Source organism: Cetorhinus maximus, chromosome 21, assembly GCF_964194155.1.
Source record: "Cetorhinus maximus chromosome 21, sCetMax3.hap1.1, whole genome shotgun sequence".
Classification (NCBI taxonomy): Eukaryota; Metazoa; Chordata; class Chondrichthyes; order Lamniformes; family Cetorhinidae; genus Cetorhinus; species Cetorhinus maximus.
In genome coordinates, this window is record NC_135899.1 from 15,640,407 (window position 1) to 15,662,152 (window position 21,746).

At 46.2% G+C, this 21,746-nt stretch overlaps 1 protein-coding gene across 1 annotated transcript in view; it reads right to left on the reverse strand.

The window, feature by feature from the left end:
* LOC144695336 (zinc-binding protein A33-like) overlaps positions 1 to 21,073 on the reverse strand; it is a 39,969-nt gene extending 18,896 nt beyond the window's left edge. The window contains exon 1 of the mRNA XM_078566236.1: positions 20,666 to 21,073. Coding sequence (XP_078422362.1) covers positions 20,666 to 21,064 — 399 coding nt within the window. The 5' untranslated portion in view covers positions 21,065 to 21,073. The remainder of the gene's footprint in view (positions 1 to 20,665) is intronic.
* Between the last annotated feature and the right edge of the window lie 673 nt (positions 21,074 to 21,746).

Sequence of the window (21,746 nt, forward strand, 5' to 3'; positions counted from 1 at the left end):
CCTTGTTCTGACGAGTAGTATTTGTGTTACTCAGATGTGAAACCTTTCTGCACAAGATAAAGGCAAGTGTCTCAGTCCAGGGCCTCTTCCCAGTGCAATGTTTAACCTTCAGACCAAAGTAATGGTCCAGCTTCACACTCCCTGGACACATCAGTGATACCTGCACCTCGATGGTGATGGTCATTGCTGCCAGAATGTCATGGGCAGGCAGCACAGAGTTCCCTCATTCTCTCTGTGTGCTCTCAGCACCTTTGAGGCTTCCCATCTCGTCAGTATCTGTGACCAGTGACACTGTGCTCCTGCAGGGGACAGGTGCTGAATGCTAACAAGGATCAGGTGCATTTAAAGTTTCATGGCTGCATCTCCATGATATGGCCCTAATCACAGAGAGCAAGTGAGCTGCCCTCAGCCAGACAGGAGTCAGAGATTCACAGTGACAATGTGAAGATCTATGGGGTGTCCTCACTGCATGTTGTCATCATCCTCCTGGAATCTAGTGACTGTTAGGGCCTCCACTGTGTCTCCATGACATGAGCCTGAGCACTGAGGGTGTGTGCACTGCCATCAGCCACACAGGAGTCAAACATTCACAGATGCAAGGTGAGGATGTCAGGACTGTCCTCACTGCATCTCGTCATCATCCTCCACGAATCTTGTGGCTATGAGGGCCTCCTGAGCGCGCCTGCCTCATCTGACCAGTGCGATGGCCTCATCGCCAGCATCCTCACCTTTGAGGACCACGTCACCCTCCTCCCCTTCGACATCCTCCTCATCGGAGGGGATGTGCAGCTCTTCCATCTCCTCCTCAGCCATCAGCTGATGTCCTCCCTCCATTGCAGTGCCAGGTTGTGGAGCACACAGCAAGCGTCGTGATACCCTCTGGGGACTGTATTGGAGGGCTCCACCGGACCTATCAAGGCACCGGAACCCCATTTCCAATATGCCTATCATTTGCTCCACCAAAGCCTGGGTTTGTGGCAGGATCCCTGTTACACCATCGCTCTGCTGCAGCCTGAGGTCGCCAACATGGGCATCATCAGCCATGTCCTCTGTGGGTAGCCCTTGTCCCTGAGCAGCCAACCCTGCAGACCCCTGTGGACCCTGGGAGATATCAGGGATCTGAGACCTGCTCAGGGTGTAGGAGTTGCGGACACTCCCCGGGGATCATGTGAAGACCTGTAGGATGCGTTTGTGGTGGTTGCACACCAGCTGAACATTCAATGAGTGGAAGTCCCTGTGGTTGATGTAGTTGGCTGCTTGTTGCCATGGAGATCTAAGCACCATGTGAGTGCAGTCGATGGCACCCGGCACCTGTGGAAAACCAGAGATCTGTACAAATCCCAGCGCTCTTCCCCCTGGCTTTCCTGATCCCGGGCGAAATGAACAAAGTTCTGTGTCTTCATGAAGATGGTGCCCGTAACCTCCTGGATACCCTTGTGCATGGAGGCTAGCGAGATCCCACACAGGTCACCTGTGGAGCCCTGGAAGGAGCCACTGGCGTAAAAATTGAGCGTCGTGGGCACTTCCACGGCCACTGGCAGTGGATGCCCTCCATGTCCTCGTGGCGCCAAATCCTGCAGCAGGTGGCACATGTGACCGACCAGTTCCCTAGACGTGCTCAGTCTTTGGAGACACTGATTCTCGGTTATCTGCAGGGATGACAGGTCCTGTCAATAGACCTTGGGTCTAGCGAGGTGCCTACGAGCGACAGCTTGCTGTGGATCTTCAGCTGCGTGCGCAGGAGACCCTGCCACACCTTCACCTCGAGGGTGATGCTCCTCCCTTTGCTAAGCCAGGAGCCTCTGTCGCACTCTCCTCCTTCTCTGCTCCCTGTAAGTCATGAGCCATACTGCTAAATCACCAGGCTCCATGGTCCTGATGTTCTCCTCCTGCACGATCAAAGAGAGAGACATGTGGGTTATCATATGTGTCCTAAGGATGTCTCTTGGTTAAATCTGAAGGCCCCTTCATACTTGCAGGAGAATGCTGGCCACCACTTGGATGGCCAGTGTGTAGTGCACTTCATGGCTGTCTGAAACCACACCCACGTCCGCCCCACTCCACTTGACCGATTGGCGGCAGCTTTGGCTACTGGACTGCACGCTGTGCTCTCAGCTCAGGCATCCTCCTAATCTGCACTTGGAAGGCTGTGCTGTTAGCTTGATTCCACAACTTGCCCCAGTGGCCAGTTGTTCTGTAGCTCCCTAAAACACACATTAATTTGCTGTTTGCCCCCGAGAGGTGAAAAGTTCTGGAGCACTTGGTGGCAATTTCATGCTTTTGCGTTGCTCGAGTGGGCAGAGAAGCTTCAGAGGCCCGACTCCAAGCAGAGCAATGGAGCTGCTGCTGAATGGCCTCAGCTGTGGAACAACGCTCACTTTTCACCAGCTTTTCCAAGCGCATGGCCGCTTTCTTTACCCCTCACCCCACCCCACGCCCACCCACGTGCCTGTGCACTTCCTTTTCAGTCCGTGCTGCCTTGCATCAGCACCCGTCTTGCCCCGGCCAGCTGGGATAAAACGGCCTGCCTGTGTGACCACACCCACCCCCACCCACGACCGCGCGGTGCCTCCTCTTCCATGTCCTACAGGCGAATCTCGCGAGTGCTGTGCAAGGCTGTGTGCGCTCACCTCCGAGCTCCCCTTGAAGTTCAGCTCACCAGGGGCACACACCTTTAAAGGTGATCGTAAATCACGTCGTTCTAAAGCCATGCCAACGTGGGAGGTAAATTTGATGCGGGGGGAGAGGGATGATTCCGGCGGGCACAATGATGAGATGCAAATGCATTAAAGTGAAGTTCCCGTGTTGGGTGGTGGGAGATGCGTCCCGCCATTGAACGGCGGAGCAGACGATCGCAAACTGGTTTCATGACGGCGTGAAACCGGTTTTTGGCCTTCCCGCCGTGTGGTCCGCTCACGCCACCGAACACGGCCGCTGCCAACAGGAACGGACAATTCCGGCCTCAGTTTAATGCCTGTCCCAAGAGACTGCACCTCCGGTACTGGATTGTGAGCCTACATTGCACGCTCTGAGGCAAGATTCAAACCTTCAGACTCAAAGACAGGGGCAGTACTAAGTGAGCCAGAGCTTTGGGCCTAGCCAAGTAGCGTCTAATTCCTGCCGAGAGTCCCAAAAGAGCATGCAACATGGTGTAATGAATCATGGAATTGTAGAATGGTTACAGCGCTGAAGTGGGCCATTCATCCCTAGTGCTGCTCCACTGGCTTCCCCCACCCCCCCGAGCCCAGCAAAATCTTTCCTCTCCGGATAATGATCCAATTCTCTTTAGCAAACCATGATCGAAACCTGCCTCCACCACACCTTCAGTCTGTGCAATCCAGATCCTAAACGCTCGCTGCGTAAAATTATGCAGCCCAAATACAGCAGCCGCTCATAAACCTCTCTCAGGTCACAGAGAGTGATAGAGTTATTTACAGCGCAGGAGGGGGTCATTCGGCCCATCGAGTCTATGCTGGCTCTTTGAGAGAACACCAGTCAGTCCCATTCTCCCGCTCCACCTCTGTAGCCCTGAAAGTTTATTTACCTCAAGTGCCCACCAAATTTCCTCCTGAAATCATTGCCAGGTCATTACTATTCTCATTATAAGAAAGTTCCTCCTCACAATCCCCCTGCATCATGTGCTCAAAATCATAAATCTGTGCCTTCTACTCCTCATGCCTTCAGCTAATGGGAACAATTTCTCCTCTACCTTATCCAAAACTGTCACACTCTTGTCCACCTCTATCCAATCCCCCCCTCAGTCTCCTTTGCTCCAAGGAAAGCAACCCCAGCTTCTCCAACCCAACCTTGTAGATAAACTCCCTCCTGCCTGGGACCACCCTGGTAAACCTCCCCTTGCACCCTATCATTCACAAGTCCTTCCCAAAGGTGCCCATTACCTTTGCATAGTGACATGAATCGGCCAACAAAGCCAACAGCAACCAATTTGTTTGCTGTCATTTCATATGCCTTCCACATCAGCAGGTAGTGACATTGAAATTTGTACCTGGATTTCCCTATTTCAGTGACCACGGAGCTCAGATATGGCTATTGTGCCTAATCTTGACAAAAGGCAACATTTTCAACAGGCGATACGGGATTGACTGCCCATTGCACAAGTCACCCAATTATTTCTTTCGACTTCAGAGGCAATATGATCCCCTGGTGGGATAACCGTGGGCAAACATTTCACACTTTTGCATCCCATTTCCCTCTTTGTTTCCTTAATAGGGGCATTGACCTATTTCAAACAGATGAGTAACAATCTGCATTCAAACATTAGCTGAACAAATTTCACACAAATACACTAAACTTACAGCTATCACAAGCAATGACTTGGCTGGTCTGCTGTTATCCCTGACTCAGTGGATCATGCTCTTGATGAGTCAGGAGAGGTCATGAGTGGGTTCAAATGTCACTTCAGACACCATATTGCATAATGGGGACTTCCAATGCAGCACTGTGGGAGAGCCAAACTAGCAGAGATGCTGTGCTTCAGATGCAACGTAAACTTAAGACCCTTTCTACCCTCTGAAAGGTCTATGTGAAAGATCCCATGGCACTATTCCAAAGAAGAGCAGGAGAGTTCTCCACGATGCGCTGGCCCAGAGTTATCCCACAATTAATTCCACTAAAAGCAGGTTATTGGGACTGTGTCACATTGGTTTTTGTAGGGGCTTGCTGTACACAAACTGGCTACGGCTTTTTCTACATTACATAGTTTCTACACTTCAAAAGTATTTATTTTGATGTAAAGGACTTTGGACACCCTAAGATTGTTAAAATGCAATTTTTCCTACTGTGGTTTCATTCACAATGTAAAAATAGAAAGGTTTCTCTTCCTGTAATTGGCTCTGTTCCTTTCTCCTAACCCTTCAATCTATTCATCTCCATTTCTCTTCCATATTGTATTGTCCTCAAGTCCTCTCTCCTCCATCTGTTTCTCACTATTTTCCCCCATTTCTGTGAAACTTGCTTGACTCTTTCATCTGTCGTAGGCTTTGGATAGATTTGATATTTTGACAGAAATACAAGGAAAGGGTTAGATACAGAGTAAAGCTCCCTTTACACAGTCCCCATCAAACATTCCCAGGACAGTTACAGCACGGATTAGATACAGAGTAAATCTCCCTCTACACTGTCCCCATCAAACACTCCCAGGACAGGTACAGCACGGGGTTAGGTACAGAGTAAAGCTCCCTCTACACTGCCCCATGAAACACTCCCAGGACAGTTACAGCATGGTGTTAGATACAGAGTAAAGCTCCCTCTACACTGTCCCATCAAACACACCCAGGACAGGTACAGCACGGTTTGAAAACAAACTCCTGGCTCTCTCCATGCTGGTTTAAACAATGAAACTTCCAGCTCACTTCTCACTGTTACACTGAAGTTCCTGGCTCTCTCCTCACTGTTTTAAACTGAAACCCCTGGCCTTCTCCTCACTGTTGTAAACTCAAACAAGATTAATCACCTGTTCTTTGAAACTGTTGAATTTTTTGTTGCCCTCACTCTGTGGGCTTCTGCACTCCCACCCTCAGGTAATCAGTCCCGATATTCGCACACTGAACATTTAATCACATGAAAAACACAGTGTGAGATCGCTACGCTGGTCAGAATTTTTTTTTCTTTAAAGTTGGTTTTATTCTGATCTTGCACAGTGAATTTAGGTTAAAAAATAGCAACTTTAGCGGTTACGTTTGGCTGCCTTTCTGGTGTGAAGCCTGTGTGTGTGAGTGGCTTAAAAGCAGCCACTTTACTTTATACAATATCAGACACTCTATTTAAGGCCCGGTTTCTTGTCCAGGCCAGGGACACATATTCGCTGGAACACAAATCATGCCTGCTGCAGCATCACAGAGCAGGGTCTTGCTGGAGCAGCTTCCAGTCTGACATTGTTGCACGCAGTCACTGACCATCACTTCCTGCAGTTCAGTGGCTTTGCCTCAACGACAATTATAAAGAGGTTACATCTGAGAGTCGTTGGGTCAGAGCCTTAGAACCATATATATACATATATATGTGTATGAGGTGATGTTTTTAAAAATAATTTGTAAAACAGGATAGCGTGAACTTAACACCTACCACATGCCCTGATAAAACCAGAATTAGAATAAGAATCAGAGAATGGTACAGCAGAATGGGCGGCCATTCAGCCCCTCATACTGGTACTGGCTTTTGAAAGAGCCCTCTAATTAGTCCCTCCCCTGCTCACGTCCCCATTTCTTTATAACTTCTGTTTCTCTTCAAGAATTTATCCAATTCCCTTTTGAAAGTTACTGTTGACTCAGAGTCCTTTTGGGGCAGTGCATTCCAGATCATAACGACTCGCTGCGCAAACTAAAATCTTTCCCCACGTCGCCTCCAGTTCTTTCGATCTTTTTCCCAGATTGCCTCCCGGCAGTGTCCTGGAAACTAATTTTCAAATCCTGAAGGCTCCAGGCCAGTTCTGGATGGATAGACACAACTTTCCTCCCCGTCTACAAACTACATTAGGCTGAGAGCTGTAAGGAGGGCATTCCAGGGTTTGGGCAACTGAAGGCAAGCGAGGCCCCCTGGAGGGGGTAGGAACCAGAGGTTGTAATTTTAAAATAGCTCATTTTTTTTTGTAAAAAATGAGAGAGGCATGGGGAGAAATTTCTGGAAGATCTGGAACGCACGGTCTGAAAAAATGGTGGAATAAGGCTCCATAGGGAACTTGAAAGGATAATTGTACATGCGCTTGAAAGGCTAAATTGGACAGTCCTTTCAAAGGGCTGGTAAAGGCACAAGGGGCCAAATAGCCACCCTCAGTGTGGTCAATTCTATGGTTCCAAGGTTGAAGTTAGCGAAGGTCAGGCGAGGACAGGACAAAGCTCTGCTGATGCCCAAGTGCCCTGTCATTGCCATGAAGTACCAGCAAGAAGCTTGCAATCAGGAGGGGGGTGATTTTTCTGCAAGGTGTAAAATAATATTGACACTTGCTGTTCATTGTTTGACACTGTGAGTGACATTAGTTAAATTGGTGATAAGAGCAGCCACTTCTCATTGATTTGAGAGATGAAATAGAGATAAAGAAAAGACTTATCCAGTGTTTATCTATGTCCCATTCACTCCACTGGTGCAGAATCAAAATGTTCCAAGCCCTGTCCCAGTCACTACCATTGTACAGAATTATAATTGTGTAAACCCTGTCCCATTCACTCCCATTGTGCAGAAATATAGTTGCGTGAACCCTGTCCCAGTCACTCCCATTGTACAGAATTATAATTGTGTAAACCCTGTATCTTTGACTCATCGTTGTCAGGTGGCCACGTTATACTATTAATGATACAGTTTCAGCAGACAATTCTTGGGTGGAAACTTTAATTACAATATACTCAGCAGCAACAACATGTGTGCTTTAACTCCAAGTCTAACTCCACAGTGCCTGCTGAGGTAGCCTGTGCTACTCTATTGGTTACTACAGATCATGTGATCTTACCTAAGAAGGGTTATTCTTAAAGGTACATTGCATGCGAAATAGAACCATAATTATTCCACTCCTGCCCCTCTAACTTGGCTATACATATTATATTTACAAGGACACATTTTAAGACAAAATAATATTTGTACTGGGTAAGGAATTTACAAGTTCAGTCTTTCAATTGGTTTCCTGGTGCATATGGAACATCGCAGCTCCACAGCTTGAGCTTCTGTGTCAGGGACCTCCTTTTCCGGAGTTGCCTGAGCATCAGGTGCTTCGGTAGGCACTTGCAGTTCCGTATCCTCAACTCTTACAGGAATATCAGACACGTCAGTCCCGGGTTGAGTATCTTCAACAGGAAACGCAGACCAGGTCACGATCACCCATGTCTGCCTTCCTTAAATGGTCCACATGTTTACGAATGATCCATCCTTCCACTCCCACTTGGTAAGATAGAGGTCTAGTCACTATGCTTATTTCACCCAGTATCCACTTTGGCCCTTCCCTGAAATTTTTCACATATACTGGCTCTCCCACAGTAAATTTCTTCTCACGACTATGCCAGTTATGTCAAGTTTTCTGGCTTCCCTGACCCCTTTCCACTTTCCCCTCTAAATTCAGCATTATTAAGCTCCATCTCGTCCTGAGACAGCATTTCAGCAATAACTCTGCTGGTGTGACACCTGTAGTGCGAGGGGTAACCCTGTAATGAAAAAGAAAGCTTGCTAGCTTGATTGTCAAAGAATCACCAGTTAGCTTTCTCATGCGTGCCTTGAATGTTTGAACTGCCCTTTCAGCCAGTCTGTTTGAGGAAGGGTGGTGCAGGGTGGTTTTCAGTGATACCGCTGAAGCTAATAACCCGTTGAAACTCAGCACTCGTAAATGCCGTGCTGTTAGCGGAAATGACTCTTCCAGTAGTCCATGAATGGCAAAACTGACGTGGTTTCTCAGTTGTAGCGCTTGATGTTGGTGACTTCACCTCACATACGTCCAACCATTTTGAATGAACATAGACATTGAGCAGAAACATTATTCCCAGGAAAGGTCCAACGTAGTCAATGTGTAACTGCACCCATGGGTGTAACATAGCTGTCTCTGCCAACTTTTGCAGTTGCTGACATTGCAACCAGAGCTTTACAAGACTCTATTTCGCCATCCATCCCAGGCCACCATAGATAGCTGTGTGTTATGGTCTTCATTCAGGAAATTCCTGAATGGGCACTGTGTAGTTATTAAAAGTGGCTCCCTTCTCTTTGGAGGAACTATCACTTATTGTTGGAGGGGGGTGTATTATATGCCATCCTGCCTGGTTATTTCATGTCTTTTGTTGAAGTACAGTTTCATTTTGTCAGATGCAGGCTCCTGTGACCAACCATGAAGCACTTGTTCTCATACCCGAGAAGGGACTGGGTCCCGACCTGTCTAGTCTCTGATCTGTCGAGCACCTATCGGTGAGGAATCTAAGAAATTTAACAGTAAAACAAGTTCCTGTGGAACTGGGACATGTTCATCATTTTCTTGTAAAGGCAAACGACTAAGGGCATCGGCATTTGCAATTTGATTGCCAGGCCTATGTACGAAAGTGTAGTCATATGCTGCCAGAATTAAAGCCCATTGCATTCTTGCTGAGGCTATGGGTGGTATGGCCTTGTCCTTTGTAAACAATCCTAGCAATGGTTTGTGGTCTGAAATGATTGTAAAGTGGCAGCTGTGTACATACTGGTGAAATTTCTTGACACCAAAGATGGGCAGGCCCTCTTTCTATCTGCGAGTGTCCCTTTTCTGCTGTGATGAGCGTTCTTGATACGTAACCTATTGGCCGTTCCGTGCCATCGTCCATCCAATGAGAGATCACTGCTCCCATTCCGTAGGGAGATGCATCACATGTCAGCACTAATTCTTTTGTCTGGTCATGATGATTGGACGAGTGCAACAATTGTTTCACCTTTATGAAAGCTTCTTTCTGAGGCGCCTCCCAAGACCAACGTTGGTTCTTTGGGATGTTTATAGTGTCCTCCACTGTGAAGACCGATTCCACATATTGGTTTAAAAGATCTGCCATTTCCCTGTTCCCCGTTCTCAATTCTCCAGTCACATCCGCCAAGGGTCGCACACTCACTTTAGTCACTTTTTTTAAACCCATAGAAGCTCTTGTTGTTCATTTTTATATTTCTGGCCAAGTTACTTCCATAAGTAATTTTCTTCCTCTTAATTCACTTTTTAGTCATCCGCTGCTGGTTCCCAAAAAATTCCCAATCCTCTGGCCTACCATTAGTTTTTGTCGCTTTGTATGCCTTAGTCTTTGATTGGATACTCTCCTTGACTACCTTTGTTAACCACAGGTGGCTCATCCTTCTCAGAGTCCTTCTTTTTGACCGGGATAAATTTCTGCTGAGCGTTATGAAATATCTGCTTAAATGTCTGCCACTGCTCATCCACTGGGAATTGAGGGAAAACTCTGCTGGTTGGAGTCATACCTAGCACAAAGATAGATGGTTGTGGTTATTGTGGGTCAGTCCTCTCAGCTGCAGGAGATCACTGCAGGAGTTCCTCAGGGTAGTGTCCTCAGCCAAACCATTTTAATCTGCTTCATCAATGACCTTCCTTCCATCATAAGGTTGGAAGTAGGGATGTTCGCTGATGATTGCACAATGTTCAGCACCATTCACAGTGACTGATAGTGAAGCAGTCCATGTCCAAATGCAGCGAGACCTGGACAATATCCAGGCTTGGCTGACAAGTGGCAAGTAACATTCGCACCACACAAGTGCCAGGCAATGACCATCTCTAACAAGAGAGAATCCAACCATCACCCCTTGCTGTTCAATGGCATTACCATCACTGAATCCCCCACTATCAACATCCTAGGGTTTACCATTGACCAGAAACTGGACTGGACTAGACATACAAATACTGTGGCTACAAGAGCAAGTCAAAGGTTAGGAATCGTGTGACTAGTAACTCACCTCCTGACTCCCCAAAGCTTGTCCACCATCTACAAGGCACAAGTCAGAAGTGTGCTGGAATACTCCCCACTTACCTGGGTGAGTACACCTCCCACAACACTCAAGAAGCTTGACACCATCTTGGACAAAGCAGCCCGCTTGATTGGCACCACATACACAAAAACATTCACTCCCTCCACCACCGATGCACAGTAGCAGCAGTGTGTACCAAACTGCAAGATACACTGTATTGCAGGAATTTACCAAGGCTCCTTCGACAGCACCTTCCAAACCCACAACCGCTACCATCTAGAAGGACAAGGGCAGCAGACACAAGGGAACACCACCACCTGGAACTTCCCCTCCAAGTCACTCACCATCCTGACTTGGAAATATATTGGCTGTTCCTTCACTGTCGCTGTGTCAAAATCCTGGCACTCCCTTCCTAACAGCACTGTGAGTGTACCTACAGCGCATAGACTGCAGCGGTTCAGGAAGGCAGCTCACCACCACCTTCTCAAGGGCAATTAGGGATGGGCAATAAATGCTGGCCCAGCCAGCGAAGCCCATTTCCCATGAATAAATAAAAATAAATAAAATAGCTTGTTCCTGGGTAGGTTCTGCAACATATTGCTCTGAAACAATCCCGGGTGCACTTTACAAATTTGTCTTTCAAGTAACCCCTGCCAATCTGATCTGTCCAGTCAATATACAGATTAAAATCACCATGACAATTGTAGAGCTCTTCTTACACACCTCCATTATTTCCCGATTTATACTTTGTCCTAAAGTGAGGCAACTCTTCAGGGGACTATTGACGGCTCCCACTCATGACATCTTCCCCTTGCTATTCCTTATTTCCACCCAACCTGATTCCACATCACGATCTATTGCACCTATATCACTACTCACCAGCACACTGATACCTTTAAAGCTACCCCACCTCCTTTTCCTTTTTGTCTATTTTTCCAGACTGTCGAATAGCCTTGAATATTGAGCTCCCAGTCTTTGTCACCCTGCAACCACATCTCTTTAATAGCTATCAAGTCATATTCATTTATTTCTATTTGTGCCATCAACTGATCTTGATACAAATGCTGGGCGCAGTCAGATAAAGAGCCTTAAGCTTTGGTTTTTTACCATTATTACTCATCCTGGCTTGAATTTCTGCTGCACTCATCTGCTTATATTTTCTGCCCCTTCCTGTCACACTTTCCCTTCGATTGAACCCTCTCCCCCACTCATTAGTTTAGTTTAAAGTCTTATCTACAGCCCTAGTTATGCGATTCACCTGGACACTGGTCCCAGCATGAGTCAAATGAAGCCCATCCCAACGGAACAGCTCTCTTTCCCCAGTGCTGTTTCACGCCGAAACTCCCGGCTCCCCCCTCGCCGTTTCACGCCGAAACTCCCGGCTCCCCCCTCGCCGTTTCACGCCGAAACTCCCGGCTCCCCCCTCGCCGTTTCACGCCGAAACTCCCGGCTCCCCCCTCGCCGTTTCACGCCGAAACTCCCGGCTCCCCCCTCGCCGTTTCACGCCGAAACTCCCGGCTCCCCCCTCGCCGTTTCACGCCGAAACTCCCGGCTCCCCCCTCGCCGTTTCACGCCGAAACTCCCGGCTCCCCCCTCGCCGTTTCACACTGAAACTCCTGGCTCCCCCCTCACTGTTTCACACTGAAACTCCTGGCTCCCCCCTCACTGTTTCACACTGAAACTCCCGGCTCCCCCCTCAGTGTTTTACGCTGAAACTCTTGGTCTCTCCTCACTGTTTTAAACAGCAGAACTTGCAGCTTTCTCCTTGCTGTTTTATACTAAAACTCCTGACTCCCTCCTTGCTGTCTTATACTGAAACTCCTGGCTCTCTCTGTTAATTTTGACAAACACCTTGTTAAAAACAATTGCTAGTTAAACAGGTGATGGGCATTGATTATCCCATCTAAATAGAATAAAAATATACAGCTGGAACACTTTGCGGGGAAGCTATTTGGAAGTTAGTAGCATTGAGGAGCTGTCTTGAAAATAACACCAGCTTGAACCAAAAGTACCAGCCTGGATTAATTCTTCGACCACAACCTCTTATGGTAAGTAACATGATAGCAGAAGGTAAACTTTAGGCTTTGCTGATTGATTGCTGTATATGAAGGTTTCTGTCTCAATCCTCTCAGGGAAAAGAAGTGTACTGTTGTTGACGACTTAAGTTATGGAATGGCAGAAGGATGGTGTAAAATCACAAGCTTTGGTTATCCACCAACTTTTTCTGACTTTGGACCTTATCAGCAACGGAAGGCTGAAGTTGAAATGTGGACCCGGGTTACTGCTATACCCTGGAAGAAGCAAGGTATGGTTTTGGCGTTATTATTACCAGCCAAAAGTAAGATTAAAGAGTAAGGTATTTTCAGAGTGCAAAGTGAAAGATTTGGATCATGAAGAGGGATTAAACCTTCTGTTACAATTTTTGGATAAGTTTTACAAAAAGGATGAGTTATTGGAAGTGTATGAAGCTTGGACGATCTTTGATAGGTTTAGGAAATCAGATGATCAGTCCATGGAAGAATATATCATGGATTTTGATAAATGGTATAGGAGGCTACAGAGATTTGAACTTGAAACTCCAGAATCGGTATTGGCATTTAAACTGGATCGTGCTCACATTTCCCACATTGATGGTCTTTTAGTACTAACAGGGGTTCAGTTCCGGGAGAGAGAATCTCTTTCAGATCAAATGGCTGCTGCCCTAAAAATGTTTCTGGGGAGCAGTTGTTTTCCGCCACTTTTTTAGCAAAAGCGAACAACTGTGCTGTAAAACAAAGGACAGAGGTGGCCAAATTTTGAGGTCGACCAAATATTAAACAAAGCTTCCAATACAAAGATGCGATTAATGACAAGAGGTCTGAAAATGGTGGTAACCCTAGCCGATTTGAGAGTCGGGACAAAAAGCATGTCTCGGATGGTGACCATAGGCGTTTAAACCCAAAAAACGCACAGGGAATGGTTAATCGGTGTTTTCAGTATGACTCCCAGTATCATTACGCAATGAACTGCCCACAGCGAAGGAATCGCGTTTTGAAGTGACCCACGAGGCGGATTCATCTGAAACTGAAAATGATGACGGTGACTGCCATGATGGAATTGTATTGATCACAGAGTTTGAATCCGGTAATGAGTGTTTTGATGGCAGACTCCTTCAACTGTGCAGTTCTGGACAGTGGTTGCACTTCTACGGTGTGCGGCATGGACTGGCTTGCCTGCTATCTGAGCGTCTCGATGAGGCAAACCTGCAGAAGGCCAAGGAGTATGAAAGCTCTGCCTGCATCAGTTTCGGAGATGACAATATGCTAACATCCTCCAAATGGATGGTCCTCGCTTGTAGGATAGCAGGGATCAATCTGTTTATCAATACTAATGTGGTTTCTAGTGAGATACCGCTATTGTTGAGTCGAGAAGGCTCATATGACACTAAATATGAAGAATGATGGAGCAGTCGTGTTTGGAAAAAATGTGGATCTACATTTTACTTGGTCAGGCCATTATTGCTTGCACTAAAGAAGCCAGAGATTTCTCATCAAAAAGTTCATGAAGTTTTGTTAACTGCTAAGAATAAGAATTCGATGGACAAAAAGATCATTTGGAAATTACATAAGCAGTTTGCATATTAGGCGCCACAGAAACTGAAGACTCTACTTTGAGATGCTGGAGTGGTCAATAAAGGATATGATGACCTTAGTAAACAAATCACTGCTCATTGTGAAACTTGCCTTAAATATCACAAGACACCCCTGGGTTCTGTTGTCAGCTTGCCACTAGCCAGGGAGTTTAACGATGCAATGGGAATGGACTTGAAAGTTTGGGGCATGGATAGGGGTATATTTTCACTACACTTCTTAGATATGGCAACCCAGGTTTAGCCTATCCACTGTAATACATAGTAAGGACAAAAGGACCATTGCCGGTAGTATCATGGAGAAATGGGTAGGAACAGGGTTAGGAACACCAACGAACTTCCTCACCAATAATGAGAAATTTCAAGGTATGTGTGAAAATTTAAACATCATAGTTCTGCACACTGCAGCTGAGAGCCCCTTTAATAATGGTCTTTGTGAAAGAAACCATGCGGTAATAGATGACATGTTACATAAAATATTAGCTGATCAACCAGACTGTAAATTGCAAACAGCGCTAGCATAGGCAGTGCATGCAAAGAACGCTTTGCAAACGGCTGGGGGGGTACAGTCCCTACCAGTTGGTGTACGGAAGAAATCCGAAGTTACCTTCAGTGTTGTCAGATGCTCCCCCTGCTCTAGAATGGACTAGCATTAGCTCCACCTTTTCTGCTTATCTGAACACTTTGCATGCAGGCAGAAAAGCTTTCATTAAAGCTGAGGTTTCAGAGAAAATTCGGTGAGCCCTACAGCGCCGCAGAAGACCATCAGGAATACAGTTTAGACAAGGAGACATGGTATATTATGAAAGGGAAAGCCAGAAAGAGTGGAAAGGGCCTGGCAAGGTAATAGGGAGTGATGGGAAAGTAGTAATTGTACAACACGGCAATCAACCTGTTAAGGGTACATTCTTCACGGTTAATTGTCACTGACTATACCTTTACAGGTTCTGAACAGGACATAGAATGCGAGGAGGCACTGTGCACTTCACATACACATACACTGGGTAGCTATGAGGAGCAGACGACGGCAGATACAGGGTTCACTGACTGAACAAATTAATACTGAGGTACAGTATTCATCTAGAAGGGCAAGTATGCAAAGGAGGAACAAAAGTAACAAACATGCCAGAAGGGACCACTGTGTGGAAGGATGCCACTACCAGAGAGAGCGGGAAAGGACACTGGTAAATTAAAACATTGGCTAAATGTGCAGGAGTGAAGACAGGAGACAAGACCTATTGATTGACAAACCGAGGTAAAGATGTGGAAACCCAGAAAGTGCAGTATGAGTTCTGGCAGTGGACCAGCAAGTGGTTGTGACCCTAGAAAAAGAATTACGGACTTGCGAACGGAGTTCTGTTCGCATGGGAGAACGACCATATGGTAGCAGTCCAGAAAGGGAGAGAAATGTGAGTAGAGACCGGAGCTTAACAAGGAGGACTAGAAAGCAAGCTAGCAATCTGAATAGAAGTAGAGGTCCTAATGACCAAGAGATTCCAGTAGCTGCTAATAAATTGGTAAGTAAGCTAATAAAGGAAGCCAAACGGAAAGAGTTAGAAAGTTGGAAGGAATTTGGGGTATATTCTGAAATACCTGACAGAGGTCAGCCAGCTTTATCTCACAGATGGATCTGTACAGAAAAGCGACTCCCACACGGCACATATAAAGCCAAAGTGAGATTAGTAGCCCGAGGCTTTGAAGGGAGACTAGGAGATTGGGATGTCAGAGCAGACTTGCCTACTGTGGGGAAAGTGAGTTTGAAGACTTTTTTTTAGCTATTTTGGCATCCTATTCCTGGGAGTGCAAACCGATTGATATAAAGGCTGCGTTTTTACAGGGGACGAAGTTTCAAAGGGAAGTTTTTTTTTAACTCCCCCAAAGAAGCCGGGGATGTAGAAGGAAAGTTATGGAAATTGAACAAGTGTGGTTATGGATTGAATGATGCATCAAGAGTATGGTACTTTTCCGTGAGGTCTGTCCTGTTGAAAACAGGTTGCAGTCAGTTAAAGGCAGACCCTGTGATGTTCAACTGGTACCATGAGGAGAAACTAGCTGGAATCTTTATCATTACTGTTGATGATTTCCTGTGGGGAGGCTCTGTAGAATTTGAACAATGGGTAATCGAGAAGATAAAGAAAGAATTGCAGGTCAGAAGTCAGGCTTCAGGGGCCTTTAAATACATAGGTATAGACATTAAGCAGAGCAAGTCAGGAGCAACTTTGAATCAACAATATTATCTAGAAAATGTTAATCAGGTCCCAATAACTCATGGTAGATCCTGACAAAAAGAGGATTCTGCTACCAAGGAAGAAACGGAAAAGTTAAGAAATTTGATTGGGCAGCTGAACTGGTTGTGCACTCAGACTAGGCCTGACGCTAGTTATGATGTGTTGGAGCTGAGTACCATGATGAAACATGCTACAGTTGAGCAAGTTCTGAGAGCAAATAAAACACTTAAAAAAATTAAATTCTGAGAGATGTGCGCTCAAGTTTCCTGCCTTGGGTGGTCCAGAAGATTGAATGTTGGTCATTTTTAGCAATGCTTCACATGCCAATCTTCCAGGTGGGTACTCTGGTACAGCCGAGTTCGTCATATTCTTGGTGGGAAAGAATGATAAATGTTGTCCACTGGCTTGGGAGGCCAAGAAAATAAAAAGGGGAGTGAAAAGCACCCTAAAACGCTGGCCTTGGTAGAAGCATTAGATATGGGGGTTTACTTATCCAATACACTGACAGAAATATTATATAAGGGGCAATGTGGGAAAAGTTTGCCAATAGAATGTTAGGTTGATAACCGATCTCTTTGGGGCAACGTTCATTTCACAAAGAGTTACTGACAAAAGGCTAAGAACAGGCTTAGCCGACATAAAAGAAATGTTAGAGAAGAGAGATTTCTAAGATAAAATGTGTTGACACAAGTCACCAACTACCAGACTGTTTTGTGAAAAAAAAGTGCCTGCTCTAAGACATTATTAAATGTGTTGGAAGAGGGGTGTCTTATTTTATAATGATGCAACGGGAAAAAAAATTGTTTTATAATTATATATAACATATGAACATATATGTAAAAGAAATACAGGAATTATAGATGTGGAAATACTTGACATTATTTCCTTCTGTTTGTTTTTTTAAAATGTTCTTTAAGAATCTATTAATATGGAAATCACCTTGTTAAAAACAATTGCTTGTTAAACAGGTGCGGGGCATTGATTATCCCATCTAAATAGAATAAAAAGATACAGCTGGAACACTTTGTGTGGAAGCTATTTGGAAGTCAGTAGTATTGAGGAGTTTTCTTGAAAATAAACCGGCTTGAACCAAAAAAAACCAGCCTGGATTAATTCTTCCACCACAACCTCTTACTGTGAGTAATACTCTCCCTGCTGTTTTAAACATTGAAACTCCTGGCTCCCTCCTCACTGTTTTAAACTGAACTCCTGGGCTTATCTACACTGTTTCAACCTGAAGTCCCTGGCTCCTCCTCACTGCTTTACGCTGAAACTCCCAGCTCTCTAACACTGAAACCCCCTGCTTTCTCCTTGCTGTTTTATACTGAAACTCCCGGCTCTCTAACACTGAAACTCCCTGCTTTCTCCTTGCTGTTTTATACCGAAACTCCCGGCTCTCTAACACTGAAACTCCCTGCTTTCTCCTTGCTGTTTTATACTGAAACTCCCAGCTCTCTAATGCTGAAACTCCCTGCTTTCTCCTTGCTGTTTTATACTGAAACTCCTGGCTGTCTAACACTGAAACTCCCTGCTTTCTCCTTGCTGTTTTATACTGAAACTCCCGGCTCTCTAACACTGAAACTCCCTGCTTTCTCCTTGCTGTTTTATACTGAAACTCCTGGCTCTCTAACACTGAAACTCCCTGCTTTCTCCTTGCTATTTTATACTGAAACTCCCGGCTCTCTCCTAATTGTTTTACACTGAAACGTTCCGTCTCTCCTTGGTGTTCCAAGCAATGGAACTTGCGGCTCTCTCCTCGCTGATTTGAACACAAACTCCCAGCTCTCCCCTCTCAGTTTTGAACACAAACTCCTGGCTCTCTCCATGCTGGTTTAAACACTGAAACTCCCAGCTCACTTCTCACTGTTACACTGAAGTGCCTGGCTCTCTCCTCACTGTTTTAAACTGAAACCCCTGGCCTTCTCCTCACTGTTGTAAACTCAAACAAGATTAATCGCCTGTTCTTTCAAATGTTGAAGTTTTTGTTGCCCTCACTCTGTGGTCTGCTATTGCCCTTGGCAGAGTTGCCCTCTCTCTCTCTCTCTCTCTCTCTCTCTCTGGGGTCTCTTGTTCCCTTTGGCAGATTCGCCCACTCTCTGTGATCTCTTCTAATTTTCTGTCCATAGCCATTTTTCTTGTATTTACCACTTTGCTTTTAAAGTGGCAATCCATTCAGTCACTGTTTTTATTTAACTCGGGCTATCTCTGCAGCTGTTGGCTTTCCTGTGCTGTGTTTCTTGTGCTTTTTGAGTTTTGGCAGGATCCGCACAATCGTGGGTCACCTCCTCCTTCAACCTTGCAAAACTTTGTTCCTGTTTGGAAGAAACAACTGCGACTCCTTCTCCCTTCTCCGGGTGATCCTGCATGGTCGCCTTCCAAATTTAAAAATGCTGCACTGCTTTCTGCTCCCTCTTTTTAAACTTTCGAGCCGTGTGACAGCCTCTCCAACCCACTGAGCCTGTGGGGCTGCTGCCTATCCTACAACGCAAGTATAGGTTCCCTTTCCTTTTTTTTGTCTTGCTCCCCCATCTTGTGGATTCTCACTCCAGGGTCTTGCAATTTTGGTTTTTTTTAAAATGTCGGGAATGCTCCGGGAGATTTCTCAGCCATTTGGATCGGGGCCCGTTTATTCTTTTAACTTAAAGTGACAGCATATCTGGTGAGGTATATTTTCCTTTTTTTAATTATCTTAAACACTCAATCGCTGGGCGAGGGACAGCATTGGATCTGATCGAACCTCGGCGCCAGTTTGTTGTAGGGTGGCCAAGTTGTATTAATGATAGTTGATCTGCCGACACTTCTTGGGTGGAAACTTTAAGTTCATTTGCAACATACTCAGCAGCAACTACATGTGTGTTTTCAACTCCAACTCCATCTCTACAGGTAGCCTGTGCTACTCTCCTGTTGGTTACTATGGGTCATGCAATTTTGCCTAACAAGCATTATTCTTAAAGGTACATTATACATCAAATAAAACCATAATTACTACACTCCCATTGTACAGAATCAAAATGGTCCAAACCCTGCCCCATTCACTCCCATTGTGGCAAATGACCCTTCCCTTTTTGCCACCAATGTATAGACTGACATTCCAGTGAGTTCTTCCACCAGTTTGCTGGTATTGTAAGGTGTTGATCTAGGGTCTATCAATCGCTCCTACATTGGGTATTTCTCTTGTATTAGAAGCAAAGGTGACACTGGGCATTTGATACGTATGGCCAATTGCCATATCAAAACCTGCTTCATGATGTCACACCTTGAATGTGCTGCTGAATTGCTTACACCCAGGCCAACTGCACGGAGTTATGTGTAAGACACACATCTCCCTTTTTACCCCTCGACCCCCACCCATTTTAGAAGGAGGCGGGGGGGTGGGGTCTGCCAGATCTCCCACCCGTGTTATTGTCATTCACCAGTAGGATTCCTTTGCTGAATTTCAGGGGCTGTGTCCAGGTACACTCCAGGAAAAGATGTGTTACCACTAAACATGCACCTTTTTTGAAGGGCAAAGTAAGACACACGACAGCCACATAGCAAGGTCTCTCAAACAACAACGTGACAATCCACGACAATCTACTTCTGTGAAGTTGGTCAGTTGGGGATAAAGATTGACCGGGTCACTGGAGATAACTCCCCTGCCCTTCTTCAAAATAGGTGCCATGGGATCCTGTGCATCCACCTGAGAAGAGCCTTGGTTTAATGTTGCATGTGAAAGACTGTACCTCTGACAGTGCAGCTCTCCCTCAATGCTGCCAGCCTGGATTACGTGCTCCAGCCTCTACAGCAGGGCTTCAACCCTCGAGTGTCTTATTCAGGATGAGAGTGCTACCCACTGTGCCACAGCTGACGCCCTGCCATCAAAGCTGGGGGAGCTCACTTGCTTCCTTGGCTTGATAACCCAGCAGGCGCGAATATTACTTTTATCTCCAATTTTAAAGGGGTAAGGGGAGAAAGCACAAAGACACACTGCAGGTAAGATTTTAAACATGCGGTCCAGCTGTAAAACTGGCTTTGCGGAACAGTGGCTCATGACACGCTTCCCTATTTTGCTTTCCGTTTAAGACAATGGAACAAACATCCTCGAGTTGGTATCAAGGGTACAGCGCAGAAACAGGCCATTTGGCACAAGTAATCTGTGCCGGCACTTACACTTCACACAAGCCCACTTCTGTTCCTAACCCAATCAACATATCCTCCTTTCTCCCCCATCCGCTTTTCTAGCTTCTCCTTTAAATATGCCGGTTCTGTCCGCCTCATCCACTCCCTGTGGTAGCAAGTTCCACATTCTGACCACTGACTGGGTAAAGAGCTTTGCCCTGAATTCCCTGGGGGAGATCCGCTCCTTTACTGACAAGGAGGAGATAATGCCTACTTCAAGTACCCCTACCTTGCAGAATGCGTATGCTTCGTCGCCTGGTATCAAGGCCGAGCTCCCCTCCTGGCCCTGCGGCAGGCAGGCAGGGCACACCAGCTTGAGATCCTTGGAGCAGAAAAGCTTGGCTGTCTCGCAGTGGAGCGGGCACCTCAGGCCATTGACACCGGTTCCCAGACTCAGGTTCAGATGCCGCAGGCTGGCCACGATGGTCACCAGCAGCTGGTTGGTCATCAGCTCCCTCCTGGGGAACTCCTGCTTGCACTGGGGGCAGGAAACCATGGCCCACTCTTCGCCCCACAGCTCCAAGACGCAGGACTTGCAGAAGTTATGGCCACAGTCCAGGGTGACGGGCTCGGTGTACATCTGGGCACAGATGCTGCAGCTCAGGTCCTGGTTCAGGCTCTCGGCCATTTGTCCTCCCTCTGCAACCTCAGTATCTGTGTGAGGCGCAGCACTAAGCCACGGCTTGTATTTTTAGACATTGCACTTCCTGCTTTCGGTCTGATTACACATTAGCATGGCCAGTGACACACAGGCTGAAAACCACCTGCTCTTCATTAACTCACTGCTCTTCATCTTATCTTGCGCGGTCCTGTGCATGGCATGAAGGACATCAGGTCGACCGTTTTCCATACGTAAAGCTCCCTCTGCACGGTCCCCATCAAACACTCCCAGGGCAGGTACAGCACGAGGTTAGATACAGAGTAAAGTTCTCTCTACCCTGTCCCATCAAACACACACAGGACAGGTACAGCACGGGGTTAGATACGCAGTAAAGTTCTCGCTACCCTGTCCCATCAAACACACATAGGACAGGTACAACATGGGGTTAGATATAGAGTAAAGCTCCCTCTACATTTCCAGGAGATTGATCATAATCCTTACTGATAGCACAAGCTTGGAAATAGATCATCTTAGAGCTGATACCAGCACCTTCTGTTCCATGAGTGAGAATCAATAATGCAATTTATTAATCTGAGGTCGGGGGTTGTTTGCAGGTCATTGAAGTTGAGTGGAAAAGTCTTTCCCTTATTTTCAGCCTCTGCCATGCCTGCCCTGAGTGTATTATGCAGTACTTAAAGCAATCAAATAA